Source organism: Musa acuminata, chromosome BXJ1-11, assembly GCF_036884655.1.
Source record: "Musa acuminata AAA Group cultivar baxijiao chromosome BXJ1-11, Cavendish_Baxijiao_AAA, whole genome shotgun sequence".
Classification (NCBI taxonomy): domain Eukaryota; kingdom Viridiplantae; phylum Streptophyta; class Magnoliopsida; order Zingiberales; family Musaceae; genus Musa; species Musa acuminata.
Genome location: NC_088337.1, coordinates 10,476,747 through 10,492,369, shown reverse-complemented (window position 1 = coordinate 10,492,369; position 15,623 = coordinate 10,476,747). Strand labels below are relative to the sequence as shown.

At 35.4% G+C, this 15,623-nt stretch overlaps 1 protein-coding gene across 1 annotated transcript; it reads right to left on the bottom strand.

The window, feature by feature from the left end:
* Positions 1-1,241: 1,241 nt before the first annotated feature.
* Positions 1,242-15,237, bottom strand: LOC135597199 (F-actin-capping protein subunit alpha-like). Its single transcript, XM_065089830.1, has 10 exons — positions 15,024-15,237; positions 14,811-14,926; positions 11,955-12,044; positions 9,863-9,927; positions 8,398-8,559; positions 3,591-3,669; positions 3,389-3,466; positions 2,655-2,729; positions 2,542-2,577; positions 1,242-1,600 (listed from the first exon to the last, which is right to left on the bottom strand). Exons 1-10 carry the CDS (start codon positions 15,154-15,156, stop codon positions 1,493-1,495), a joined length of 942 nt encoding a protein of 313 aa, XP_064945902.1. The 5' UTR covers positions 15,157-15,237; the 3' UTR covers positions 1,242-1,492.
* Positions 15,238-15,623: the final 386 nt, after the last annotated feature.

The following is a 15,623-nucleotide window of genomic DNA, read 5'->3' as shown; positions in this document are numbered from 1 at the left end:
GTGAGGTGGCATGTCGGCATCGATTCCCCTGGCGGGCCCCGCAGGGACTGCTGCGGTATGCATTACTTCACCTTCGCTCTCCAGGTTCGCAGTTGAATCAGCCAATAAGACAGCTTCGACCCTCCACTCCACTACTGCTATGGCACACGCGAGCTGCATCCTCTGTTTATGTTCATCCTTGTTATGTTGCTACAGGTTAAGATTCGTTGCAACGCATCATTTAACTAAGGTATGATTGGGCCATGGTGGCATCCAACATGTATGAAACAATGATTGGTAACGTAAGGAGTCCTGTATGATATGATGGGAAATGATAAAAGCATGTCCTAATAGTTCTATAGAAGCTTGGGTTGATTTAATAAAAATTGATCAAATTATACTGAACTAAATTATATCGGTAGAAGTTTGGGTTGATTAAATAGAAATTAATCAAGTTATACTTAAAAACTGAACTAAATTATACCTATGATCTTTTTGCTACAATCCAAAAGAACTCATTACAACATGCTGATAGACAGCCTAATCCACTACAAGCAAAAGGATCCTCGAGATCCATTGATGCTAACTCTGACGTCAGGTTTTTAAATCAGACTATTAAAGCACATCCTGGTTATTAAATAACATTTATTTTTGGAACCTTTTTGGTTATCATAATCAGGATGATCCAGGTCACCTATAACTTCTATAAGTTCTATCACAAATTTTAGGTTTGATGTCTTCAATTTGTTCTAAAACTGTAGTTGTGCAACCCCCTAATGGCAAAGTCTGTCAGCAAAAGACCTATCAAGATGAGTTCTGAGGAGTTCATTCAATGTGGGCAACTATTTTTGTTGCAAGCCATCACCAAGAGTACGTTACGTTCAATGCCATAGAAACTACATGATCATAAAACTGTTTTAAAGGAGGAACTGCAACTTCAAAGAAATTTCTAGTTCTAGTGCAAGCAGTGATGTCTTCATACATACAGCAAAATGAAATGTCTGCAGCATAGCTGTTGTACTCAATTAGCATTCTGACATGGTCAAAAATGAGTTCTATGGCATGGTTCTGGATATCATCTACCATGATAATATAGGCTGTGTAAAGCTGATACATATAGTTTTTGTTCAAGGACAAAATCAAGCATAATAACAGTGGAAGATTGTAGAGCACAGTTGAGGTTGTCCGATCTCGCCCGCCACCCTCCGGAATCAGTTTAACACTGAACTTCTAGATGACATCGCTAAACCAAGACAACAAAATTGCAGAAGACATGATTTCTTTCCAAACATTGTGCAATATACAAGTGAAGGAGTACATGGAGAATACAGAAAGTTGTACATATTTGTGAAACATGGATGGACATATGCCAAGCTGTGACAAAAGCAAGTCTCTCTTTACAACTATTGTATCTGGAGAAATAAAATAAGAAAAAAAAATCAGAACTTCAATATAATGAACTCTGGAGTTTGAATGGAAATAAAAGATTGCCATCTCATCACTGTGTGCACCTTCACTTTCCAATCCCCATTTCTTTTGTTATATCTCTAGTAAGGCTGAATTGCATAGTATTCTGCCATGGGAATAACGTACGAGTAACTGGAAGTTTCCTTCTAAGATCCTACATGAAAGCATAAAAAGAAATCATTGATGTTGGCAGACTATAATTGATAAATTTTAGAATTACTAAAGATGAAGGAAATGGAGAAAACAGGTATTTCTTTTGGCACCAGCAGCAATGATTAGAATAGAAGAGAAATGATCGACATGAAAAACAGCATTAGGATCTCTTCTAGACATATATGATGTGATATTCATATTCAGCAAACAAGTAACCCCACCATTTAACAAACAAGAACGATGCTTTATCAACAGCATCATTAATGATCAGCAGAAAGGATACAGATTAGTTTTTCATGATGGAAGCCATGCACACTATTTTCCTGCACATGGAGATTAACTTACTAGTAACAAAACCAAATTTTAAATGCCAGCAATGGATGAGGCACTTCTAGAATTCTTCAACAAAAATGTAAGAAATTTGATTTCAATCATTTAATATTCTAATTGACATTAAGAATCTAAAACATATACATGATTAAGCATTCCATACATATATTTATATAGTTATATTTATACTGCTATTTGTAGAAAGTTCTTCTAAATTCAGATATCTATGAACTCTGACATATTCAAACCAATGATGAAACCTCTTAAGGTTTGATATTTCACCCTTTAAAGTAATCCCCTTCATAAAAACATGAGATTATAGGTACATTAAAGTTTAAACCATATAAAAGGTGGTTAAAAACTGTAATGATATTATAATTTATTTCAATAATTTAGATGACCTAATGGATATTGCAAATAAGGTCCAAAATTTATGGTTCATTGTATTGGGATACTTCAGATGGCAGAGATCAATTTCAAAAATTTCCAGTATCACTAAGATGGTGATATAATTTACCTAACCAAAGGTCAACATAATCATATATACACTATGCAAACTATGAAATTATGCAACCTCATGTATGCTGAAAGATCTAGAAAAATAGAAGTTACCTTGAAAGTGGTGTCAGGTAAATTCACATATGATGCCTGCATACAGAGAAAGTTAACACTCTTTCTTTAGTTATTCAAAATAAGAAACAATGAGATAGGAGAGAGGATGAAACCTCAAGGGATGCCAGATATTCAGTCTCATGGTGCCGAACAATGTTGGTTATTGAGACAGCACTATCTTCAGGAGACTGAAAATGACAGTTTGTGTGAGCGTCACTGATCTTTAGCATATGAGAACATGATCTTCAAGCATTTCTTGGATCATCAGTCAGCTTATTGGATATGTAATTTTCCATAACAAAATAACAATAGCACCAGATAAGGAGGCATATTGCATGGATCAAATTCTGCTCAGTTTTGGCTCAGAGAAAATACTGAGCAGCATAGCCCTTGGTCCAAATATTAAGGTCCCAGAGCCACCTTAAAGATTTCATAGTTCCAAAAATATAAAGATCATGTATTGCTTCGTCAGTACCCTATCTATAAAATGCAGCAGAGCTACAACACACAAGATAGGTATCAAATGTAGAAAAATATACCAAGTTGAGCAGAGAAAATTTACACAAAAGAAATAAAAAGACAGAAAAGAAACTGCATTTTGGGAAGTTTGATATATAAAAGAATATACTTAAGCAGATGAAAAACTAGAAATTTTGGATCTGTGAAACCAGAAAAGCAAAGGTTTGTCATTCTTCCTTCCAATAGTTATCGTTGTGCTGCCATATAAATAATCATTTGATATTACTGCATAAGTAGATAAAGGCTACCAAAAGCTCAGCAACTTCAAGAACTTCAATAAGCGACTTTCATTCTTAATCACCAGGGTTAACTGTTTGTTCACAATCACCTGGAAGATGGTGGAGTCCTTGCATTCAAGTTTAGCATCCAACTGGACATTTCCTTCTTCAAAGTAATGGGCTCCTACCTGACAGAGATATTAGTGTCAGACATACTGCAGAGCAACACACTAGGAGCAATTATCAACAATAATTAACATCATCTAAGATATGACAATTGACCCTCTATTTTATCAAAGATGACCTATTTACCTGTATCTTTCCTTTTATTTCCACAAATTGCAGATCATCCTTGAATTCTATATTCCAAATTGACTGCCAGATCCCATTGCTGGAAAAAGCAACATAATTGAAATTAAGGCTCAAAATAAAGCCAACTCCTCTGTTTTGTTGGAAAAATATTAAACAAAATCTAAGCATAAGCTGCAGAACTACAGAGGAAACTTCAGAAACCAAAAGGAATGCGGCTGTCGTGCAATGAGTTTAGATTCACAAGAAGACATTTGTTCATTACTGTTATATTCTAATAGGCATATTTCATAGCAGTGTTTAAAAAGTCTGTCCGATACTGGATTCAATAAACTATTGGACCAGTGGTATCAGGATACTGCCTTGTGCTACACAGTATTATTGAATGAAATGATAAAAATAAAAATGAATGATATTTGTACCGACATCAACCTATATGTTTCAATACTAGTGCTGGACTAGACCAATAAATACTGGTAAGTATATATCCGTCAGACAAACATTTAAAACCTTGGTTCATAGGATCAACTTTAGATGGAAAATCTACTATTTGGCCTTTGGATAGGCTAAAAATATCTATATGGATTGTAGTATTGAATTTTTTTTAAAATTAAACTCAAACTTGTTGGAAAGCACCAACATTGACAGGCATCAATATAGATTAGCTGTAATTAACCAGATTTTGGTCCAAATCAATCATAACCATGCCGAAACTAGGTCAAATTGAATGAAGTAGAAAACCCCATAATTGGTCGCACTCAGTAAACATTTGAATCAACATGCAACGGAATCCAACAAATCAAATGGAAGAAATCAGGAACCAGCCAAATTCCAAAATCATCTGAAGTTGACTGGATTTAGTCAATTCCACCTTACTTCTGATTAATCCCTTTGAATTCATGGGGCCTGGAATCAGGATCCATCCCCACAAATCTCAAACTGAATGCATTGGCTGATCCTACAAACTATGCTGATATTACTCCACTAGCAAGAGTACATATGAGCAGGCAGAAGTATATTAACTTACTAAGATCAAAATTGTTCTTTCAAACGAAGTAGCACTGTAAAACTAGAAAACTTGTACATGCTATAAGAGTAAACAACATTGATATGAGGCTTCTAAGAAGACAACCTAGTGGTTATGGTGTAGTGTGCACAATCCAGAGGTCAAGAGTTTGAATCCCATTGAAGTGTTTACTATGCACATTATGTATTATTTGAACAATATTAGAAAATTGATGCGAGAAACAAACGGTGAAAGCAATGAATAAGCAATTAAACCAAGAAATCTGATGATTAGCTAAAGAAACAAGGAAAAATGAGGAACTTATAGCATACTATGCTCTTTGTTGCAGTTCATCTAAAGAAACATTCAAGCTAATTATTCACAAACTAAAAGCAAAAAATACAAATGGATCTTCTCTCACCATGATAATTTGTGTAGGGTAATATCTAGTTAAATGTAAGAGCAATCAAATCTTTATTTATTGTCTCTATTCAAGTTATCTAAGGTCTTTTTCTTCCTCATCTTTCACCACTAATTCAAATTAAGACACATTGCCTAACCAAGTATACACCTATATTTTAAATGAACATATTTCTATCCTTGTTGTTGCTAGTAAACCTCTTCTACCTCAACATTCTCATCCTGATATACAAATTTTATATACACATCTGCTACCTGACAAACACTCTAATTCATATAGCATGTCTAGCTATCTCATAAAGTTGTTCTTTTAACTGAAGAACCGCATGACAACCATACATAATTACTAATAATACTCTACTTTAACCTTGTCTCTTTTACCATGTACAGTATTTTTATCAATTGCTTCCTAATTTTTTTAAAAAAAATCCAAGATACCTAAAACTTCTTACAGGATTTTCTTTTCATCCATTTTAACCATACCCTTAGTTTTCCTCTTAGATTTGTCAAAAATTACATTCCATAAGTCTGGTCAAGAACCTCTTACCACACATTAAAAACCCTTAAGAAAAGAAATTTCAAAAGAAATTCAAATCAAACTATTTTCCTTTTTCAAGTAGTAAAACTACTTTCCACAGATTTTAATTTTCTTTATTTCTTTAGTGAACCGAAAAGAAGTTCTATAATTAACTGCTGTATCAGAGATTGAAGCTGAATGGCAAAAAATATCTATTGACAATTACAAAAATACCAAATCTTCATGTCTATGATTGCAAAAGATCCATAAAATCTTGTCTCCAAATGGATGTAGAATGTTAGAATTTAATTAAGGAATTCTGATTCATGGATTTAGACTGTTTCAAGTATACAAATTCCGCCCTACTTCAGTTGAACCTTTGAAACAACAGGTTGCTTTTGAAAAACAAAAGTTTCAACCAAAATCATTCTAACCCTGACATTTCTTGACCCAAAGCCAAACTGAACAAGCCTTGACCAAACTAATCAACCTTTTCAATCACATGATTAGGACACAATCTCCGAGTCTACTCCCAGGGAACACTACAAAAAGGAGAAAAGACAAAGAGGAGGAAATCTTGCAATCTCTCTCTCTCTCTCTCTCTCTCTCTCTCTCTCTCTCTCTCACACACACACACACACACACACGTCATCTAATTGTTGTCCTTTTGTACCGTTAGTACTCCCAGAACAAACCAGCATACCATGGCAATCCAACAAACCATTAATATGGCGATGTAAACAAAAAAAAGTCCTCAAAAATGACACCCGTTTCTGTGCCTACTCATTTCCTATTTTTAACTTTTAAAATTTTGCAGTCACCAGTAATCTAATTCAAGACTTGACATGTTTGCCTCTGGTGCATATCCTGGAAAAAGAATAAAACAATGTTTATTAATTTCTATAAATGGGTGCTTAAACATCCTAAAGATGACGTGATTATGAATGGTTCAATATGTCTATGATATGCTTTTAGACCTTCAAACTATTAGTTGTATCCATGTCACATATGTGTAGGATAACATAGTTGCAGGGTACTTCTCAGAAACATGTCAGTTACTTCGCACGTCAGTTTTTTGAATAATTTAAAAATACAACCATACCTAGGAGAGACTCCATGCACACTTCTTGAGAAAATTTTGGGGTTCTTTCGGATGTTACTTATTTTTATAAATGAAAAAAATTAAGATTCAACCGACAGTTTTCCAAAAGTTATTAGCATCTTCTAACTTGGAGTGTGTTAATTTCTGTTTTTTCTAATGAATAGGTTAAAGACACTATTTATTACATATTATATATTATGATATGTAACTACACATTCTAATAGTACATAAATACCAAGTTTTTTCATCTACTATAATGCAGATCTAAAATATTTTTATTATCATACACAAGGTTCGCAATACCGTACCGTACCGGTATTTCGACCTGGGCTCGGTACCGGTACGGTATGGTGTACCGAGCGGTACACCCAGGTGCACCGAGCACTGTAGCACTGCTACAATGCAGACCGGTACTGGGCGGTCCACGTACCGCTGGCCTGTCGGACCGGTACGTACCGCCCATACCGGGCGGTACGATTCGGTATGGCAGACACTGATCATACATTATGTCAACACAACAGCATTTTATTGTATCATTGTAGATCGCTCATATTCATGATTCATAGGATGCTACGCCTAGCATACTTTATAGTTGTATGACATCTGTGGAGCTAAAATTTGGTAAGGTACTGAAAAGGAATATCTTAGAATTTTTTATCAAACTAAGTCATGTTTGACATGATCAGTGATTTAAAAAGTGCTAGGCACCAAAAGGCGCCAAGGTCCAAAAACGCCCGAGGCGCTAGGCGCTCGCCTAGGAGCTCGCCCGAGCGAAGTGAGGCGCTAAAATATAAAAATATATAATATAATTAATATAATTATTTAAATAAAAAATATGCTATTAAATTAAGAAAATCGAGTACAAAATCACAATGTCATATTAATAAAAAGTATCAAAAATCAAAACAATAAAATTTTACATCAAATCTATTAAGTTGCTCTGTACACTTGCCATTTATTCTGAAATCTAACAATAATTTTAAATAAATAAAAATTAATAGTATTAAAATCAAAATAATATATTATTAATCTAATAAATAAAAATACTATTATTAGTATCCAGTTAGCAGTATATTGTTAATATACTGTTAATAGTATAGTGAGAAGAGTGTGAGAAGACCGAGGCTGCTAAGGCAACGACAGCGGTAGTGGGAGCGGGAGCGGGAGCGATAGCGGGAGTGGGAGCGAGAGCTACGAGCGGCGATCGACAACAACAGCGATGAGCGACGATTGTGGCAGCGGCGAGTAGCGACAATGGCAGCGGCAGCGGCAGCAGAGAGCAACGACAACGGAGAAGAAATCTCGACGGCAAAATCGCGAGTGTTAGGGTTGGGGAAGTCGGGGAAATCGTGAGAGGGAGCCTATCGGTGATTTAGTTGGTTCGATTGAACCAACTAAAGCACCGGAGACTGAACCAGACGTAAAACACTGGTTCGATCGCCTGGTTTAACCCGGGCGCTCGCCCGAAGCGCCCGACGCCTGGGCTCGGGCGAGCGCCTAGGCGGCGCCTCGTTGAAGCGAGGCGCTTGGACATAAAGCGAGGCGCTCGGGCCTCGCCTCGCCTCGCCCGAGCGCCTAGGCGAGCGCCCGAGCGCCTATTGAAATCACTGGACATGATTATGCACTGTGCATTTGACTGCATCCCTAGAGTTAGCAAATAAAAGATCATCATGCAATATAATCAAGATCAATGGTGAACAACTGAAAGGATTAAACCACATCAACTTTAGAACAAAATTGATTGAACTTCTGTATATTCACATACCAGAAATTTTGTGGGCTATGCTTCACAGCAGAAATCACCACTACAAACTCAAAATCAGCTCCTGGTCCTTCTGCATCTTTTCCACTAACACAGTAAACTGCACACACTCCCTTTGGATAAGTTTCACCAACATATTTGCTGAGTTCAGCATCAAGGGTACTCCTGCATAAAATACCAAGACAATATATTAAAAAATATATACTTAAATAAAAAAAGTATGTCGGCTGAATTCATGAAATGCGTGAAATTCTTAGGCTTCTTAGTGGGTATTTGTTTTGATCATTGACTTCCATATTCTTCAGAGAAGCAACAATCAACGTATTTTTAAAAATGATCAATCACCAGAAAGCAAAAATCTAAACAGCGAGCTGAGTCTAAAACTAATCATTCAATAGTTTCACGGAAGTATGAAAATTGCATTTGTTGATAACTAGAGAGCTATATGAGTTTCAGAGATGCATCGTCGACATATTGCTTAGTGCATAAAACCTAGAAAACCTATATTTAGAGGCACATTTAATCCATTTATGAACATGTCATGTAAATCTCCACATCAGCAAATCACCAAATCCCAATAAAGTGCAACTTACAGCAGAAGGAAAAGATGAAAGTGAAGAAGATTAGTTCAAACGAAGATGGGTTTAGCAGTAGGATGAACTCTCAAAAAAGGATGGGTTTATCACAGGTTTCTTACACAGAATACAATTTCCCTCTTTTTAATCCATCAGCTGTGTACAAGAGAAAAGGTGGGTCTCTCCTCCCAATCACATGATGAAAAGACCCTTATGGTACCCAGAATATTCCTACGCACCTATCTGTACTATACAATGAAATTGATCCCATGGCCAACAATTTCAAATCCCTTCTAAAATCTCAGGAAAAGAAAACAAATCTATCAGGAGCACTAGATTCTTATAACTATAATGACATCAAATGACCCCTAGAAATTTAAAAAAAATCTCAAATAGGCAGAAGCTGACTAATCATGATTCCAATAACGATATGGTCACAGCCATCAAGAGTGTTATTTTTTCTAATCAAGAAATTAATCCAATCACATTTCTATATTTTAATTCTAAAAAATAATTAAAAGGTCTCAAATAGGGCATAATCCCATCTAATTATGATTAGGAAAATCTAATCAACAATCATCAAGGATTGTTTTCTTAAATTAGGAAAATTATATAGCTGCTTGCAATTTCAGAAAATTATTATTTAAAATAAACAAATTATTAACAAGAAATATGCGAGTCATATAGCTAAAGTAACTTACATAACATGATATGATAACTGATGAAGGTTTATTTATTACCTTACTCCACAAATCCTCATGTTTATTTGCCAAGTGGACAACAATTTAAGAAAAAAGAAAACAATAATCCACTATGGTGTTTTTAGACCCAACAAAGATTTAGACACTTATACTGAAGATCTAAAGGCCATTCCTAGAAAATCCACAATGTACCGGAAATCTTCAATATATGGAGATGGGAGCTCATCATCATTGGCGGGTCGTACATTTGTACAAACCTAAAGAATATACAACATTGTAATCAGTTAACTTTAGAATTCCATGATAAAAAACAACTAGAAAGAATGTGGTAAAATTTCTTTAATACCATAATCCAGACAAGGCCAGATATGAAACAAGATTACCTCATCAAAGCTGACTGTAAGAGATCAATATGCAAAAAAAAACAAATTGATGCACGGGACCAGGGATAATAATTAAATTTATTGATTGGTTAAACAATATGAGAATGAACACCAATTCAATAAACAGAACAAAAGTTCATAATGAATACATTATAAATAATACTATTCAAATTAATTTCTTAGTGCATGTGTTCAGAATTTTTGAACTTCAAGGACTCCTATCTTCTCTTGATGGTCATAATCAATGCATAAGCAGATTATTTAACATTGTTCCACCAGCTAAATTTAATACAATTTTAATATAAAAATAATTAACAAAAGATACAAAATACTTGATTTACTTGTAAAGTAACAATAAAACTTTGAATCAAATTTTTCGTAAGCATAAAAAAACAACTATTATTGGTAAAATTATCATTGACATTATACACCAGTAGACAAACATACATTGTTGCATTTCCTACTCATGCTAGAACCATCTCTCACTTAAATGAGAATCTTTTTAATAATTTCTCTCATGATTAGGTCTGAGATGCTCAGACATGTTTAGGATTATGCATAAAAAGAGGCTATTTCAATTTGAATCCATGATGCTCAAGGTTCAAGCTCCAAGAAATAGAATTGATGCATCAAGGCCCACCCATTAGCTGCATAAAAGCATTATAGAAATAACTTTTTGATCCATTAGTTTAGTGCAACATTGAAAAGATCTAACAAATGAACACCAATATTGCCACTTGCAAATGGTTGTATCACCAATAATTGTCTGCTATCAGATCATCATAGAAGGAAAATTTAGGAGAATAACTTTTGTTGAGCAGGATGTCTCAATAGCATGATAAGCCACCTGATCATCTTTGGATATTGTAATTATACATATGAAGTCACCATGCCCCATCATTAAAAAGGGGAGTTAGGTAAAGCAAATTCTGCCAACTTCTTCAATTAGAAAAATTTATGTCCAATGATTGCTGATCTTGTGATTATTGATTAGGTGGATATACAACTTTAGGCTTACTGTTGCTGTCATAAAATATTGAGCATCGGATTTACATTAATTATTTACCATAAGTTTCTGTTGACTTCTATAAAATCTTGAAGTACTATGTTATGAAAAATAATTTATTTCTTATTGATATCACCGAATACATGGTGTAAATATCACAATAATTCAGTTAACTACTCTTCTCCTATGTTCCCAGATCTTCATTTTGTCTCCTTGCTGAATCAAACACTTGGATATGTGTTTGCATCAAATATGTGTAACCTTGTCAATGTATTACGGATTTTTGCTATCAAAGGTTCTTAATACATTAATCTTTATTCAGTTCAGAACAACAAGCTGAGTAGATTATATCACAATGTCTGTTTCTCCGTACAGGGAAAATTTGTGGCCTACCAATTCATCATATTGGTAGCTATGCTTACGCTCTTCGTCAATATGATGTGAATATGCAGTTTTCTTTGTGTGGTCATGATTACAGCTTCTAAATATGGTCTTTTTAAAAGATATTTTGCTCAATTTTCTGAAGTCTCTTCATATCATTATGTCCATGTTCCCACATCCTGTGAACAGATCTAGAAATCTGCCAGTGTATTCTGAAGCTGGATGTCTGACTCTGATTCATAACATATTGTGTTTTACAACAGTCCATGTGCTGAAAGCTGAATCGGCAACTCCAACAGATAATCAGAACTTTTCACGAAGGATATTAAAACCTTGTCTATGAAAGTATCAGTTGGTTAACATATATCCTTTATGTTTAACAACCCTAAATAAACACTTAAAGGTAAAACTAAAATATACTTTTGGTTAGCCTAAATTTTTGTTCCAAAAGCATGGTAACTTCATCTACAATGTAAATGGGAGCATAAAATAAATGATAAAGATATGAGATTACTTGTTTCACATGATCCACTGTAGCAACTTGAGCAGTCCTGGGATCAAAATAATTGATTTTGTCAAGTTCTCCATATGTTGTAATAAGTACCTAAATGCAAATACCAAAATTCAGACATTAATGCATATTTCCTCAACTAATTGCTCAAGCATATAAAGATAGTGCCAATGAAGTTTTGGAAAAAAATAATCCAACTTCTCAATCAAACATACTAGAAATACTATCACAAAGGATTATATAGACCAAGGTTCGCTGTACCATACTGTACCGGCATTTCGACCCGAGCTTGGTACGGTATGGTACCGGTGTACCGAGCGATACACCCTGGTGTACCGAATAACTTTTTTATTTTTTTATACTGTAGCACTGTAGCGGTACCGGGAGGTCCGCATACCGATAACATGTCGGACCGGTACGAGCAGTACACTTCAGTATGGCAGACCTTAATATAGACACAGAAGTATGATAAAGTTGATTTTCAATTAGATGAAATCCTTGTAATGCCTTCATAATAACATACTGAAATCAAAAACATGAAACTATGCTCTCTATACAGTACCAAGCATGCATACATGAAAATAAAATCACTTTTTCTATAACCTCCAGGGCATTACTGCCTATGATTTGTTTGCTTTTCACAATTAGGTATCCATGATAGCAGACAATTGTGTCCTCTATGCACTTCAAACGAAAAAAAAAAAGGGGGCGGGGACAATTTATGGATAAGTTTTTAGCACAAATAGCTGAAGTTCCTATTGAAGTTCCGAAGAGCTGAAATCTTTTTTTTCTGGTAATTTAACATGAGAATATATTCAATACAATGACCCCTAAAAGTACAAAAAATCTATTATGAGGGACATTTATGCTACATTTGTAGATACAAAAACAACAACAATAACAATCAGAAAGTTCAGTTTGATAGAATGGGTTAGATATGGCAAAGAGTGCTACAACAACTTTGATTTTCAACCATAATTTTTTAATTAGGTGGACTATCCTAGATACTAATGAAATGCATCCATGTGAAACCTGAAAGTCAGTAGTTTGGGTATTCAATTTGTACTTAACATTGTGGGACATAACACTTGATTTACATAATTCACTATGTTATTAATGTCAATGAAGCCTACAATTCATAAATGCAATAGCCAAAAGATATGACTATACTTTTCATGTAGAATGACAAAATTAACCTATTGTTCTCATCTCTTCCTCAATTCAAAAAATTTACCACAACTATCAACAAAGGCAACAAGGGGGGTGTTGATTTGGTAAGTGATATGGAGGAAATGGCAAAGACCTAGACATGATGGCATAAAAATTAGATACAGCTAAGGAGGCCAAGTGTTGAAAGTAAAGGATATGATGGAGGAGGCTGTAGGACTGGTGGAGTTGGTTACAGTGGCATGGTGGTAATCGTAGTGGTGGAAATCGAGGAATGCGACACTCATGGCATCAGAGAGGGTGGTGAAGGAACCAACTGCCATGGAAAGGAGTTGGGTAGCTGGGATGCAAGTGGTCTTGGAGAACAAGGTAATAGATATAATAATTGTGGTAAAAGAAGCAGATGGAGAAGGCAATAGTAATGGTGGTCGAGGAAATTGACATCTAGTGGTGGGAGCAACAGCGATGATGTGAACACCAAGAAAGAACAATATTGTATCTATATTGATGAACAATAAAAAATTTCTTTGATAATCCATCTTTTTAATAGATTTAAAGTAACAATAAAAGAGTAGGTGTGCAGATATTTCATCACTGTTAAAGGTAAAAGAAAGGCTTTGTGGAATCACCATAAATTTCTGGGATGCTTGCTTGTTAAATTGTAAGCATAGATAATGGGTACTTTTCATAGTAGATTAACAATGGGGGCTATTATATACAAATCACCACAAGGAAGTTTGAAAGATTTGTAATAAGTTGAACGTAGAAAGAAATTAATAAAAGAAGTTCATGTGGTCAGACTTTGTTTCTATATTATATGATCTACATGATCAAATCAGAAAAATGCAGACGAGAAGGACTAGCAAACTATGATTTCAAGAGGCTCATTGACTTTTATTTCCATGAAATATTTTGGTGGCTGGCACACAAATTTGGAAGGACTAATCAGATGATAAGAACATGGGTCTCCACCATCCCATCCGTCCGCTCTTTCAAACACAATATAAGCAGACTCCTCCATTTGCTCTCCACTTATCCTGAAATGATAACCCCATCATACTAAATAGATGGCAACCTTTGATTACTCCTCAACCACACTGCATGTGTTTCTACTTCCCCAATTGATTTTCAAGACCATGAGAGGAGTAAAACTAATCTAGCCGACACCTTCAAAAAATAGAAACTTTCTGTTTCTCAAATTTCAGAAAATAATGAAAAAAAATATTCGTTTACCAAAAGTACGTTTTTATAAGCAGTTACGAGTTTCTGTTCTAGAAAAAGAGAAAACAGCGGAAAGCAACTTAAATTAGCAAAGGAATCCACCAATTGAAAGAACCTTGGTTCAAATACCTCGACAACTCTACCCCAATTATAAGGTCAAGGAAATCAGGTAGATATGGGAAAATGTTACTAATGGTCACACCATCACCGACCATATCCGTTGTGACAACAACATGCAAAACCGTTCCACAATTGGTGTTTGTGTAATCTAACTCCCCGAAAAGCTATAGAAAACAAAATAATGCATCTTATGGACCTCCTCCTTTTTGTATCTTCGGTTCTCTTACACAGAAACAACCTCACTACCAAACAGTACGGCTTAATTTGATCGGCAAAGTTCCGTTCGTACCCAAACCAAAGTGTTCGATGGTATTCTCAAGAAACAGGCAGGAATTAACAGAGGAGACTCACGTCACCGCTTCGATCAGGCATCTCGAGGGCGAGCAAGTGCGCCTTGTTGTGGAGGGGGAAGGCCTCCGCCGCGGCCATCTCGTAGATTTTGTCGTCCCCGAGAATGGATCGCACGTCTGCAAAGCCGCATACAGATCTGAGCCGTAACGACGGAAACGAAGCGCAGGCGAAACAGAAAGGGAAACTACAAAAGAAGGAAAAAAAGGACAGAACCCTTGGCGACGTATTGGATCTCCCCGGCGGGGGCATTGGCGAGGAACCATTTGGCGATCTCTGCCTTCTGCTTGTCGCTGAGCTCCTCAGGCTCATCTCCTCCTCCTCCTCCTCCTCCTCCTCCGTCCGCCATCGGAGGGAGGCACGGCAGTTTATTAATTGGCAGCCGAAATTCTGGGGGTTGGAGTGGTGAGGAGATCCCAAATAAGTATAATTCGTGCAAAGAGAAACTCGCGGAGGTTTAATAACCATTTTCTTCTTTCTTTTTCTTTTTTTTTCTTATGACATGGCTTCCGTTTTCGGTTTCTTTTAAGAAGAAGAATAAATCAATAAATAATAGCCAAATATTACATTTTCACGAAAACAATTTTTTTTTTATTTCCGTTACTCTTTTATTGGAGATATTATATATTTCTATTTTTATGGAGGTTTAGGAACCATTTTTTTCTTTTTTTCCTTTTTTATGACATGACTCCTATTTTAGGTTTCTTTAAAGAGATGTTTTAAATTTGACTTTTTTTTACTAAATTGCTATGGTTACCATTGCTCTATTTTTAGAGATGTATATTTCTAATTTATGAAGGTTTAGCAATTATTTGT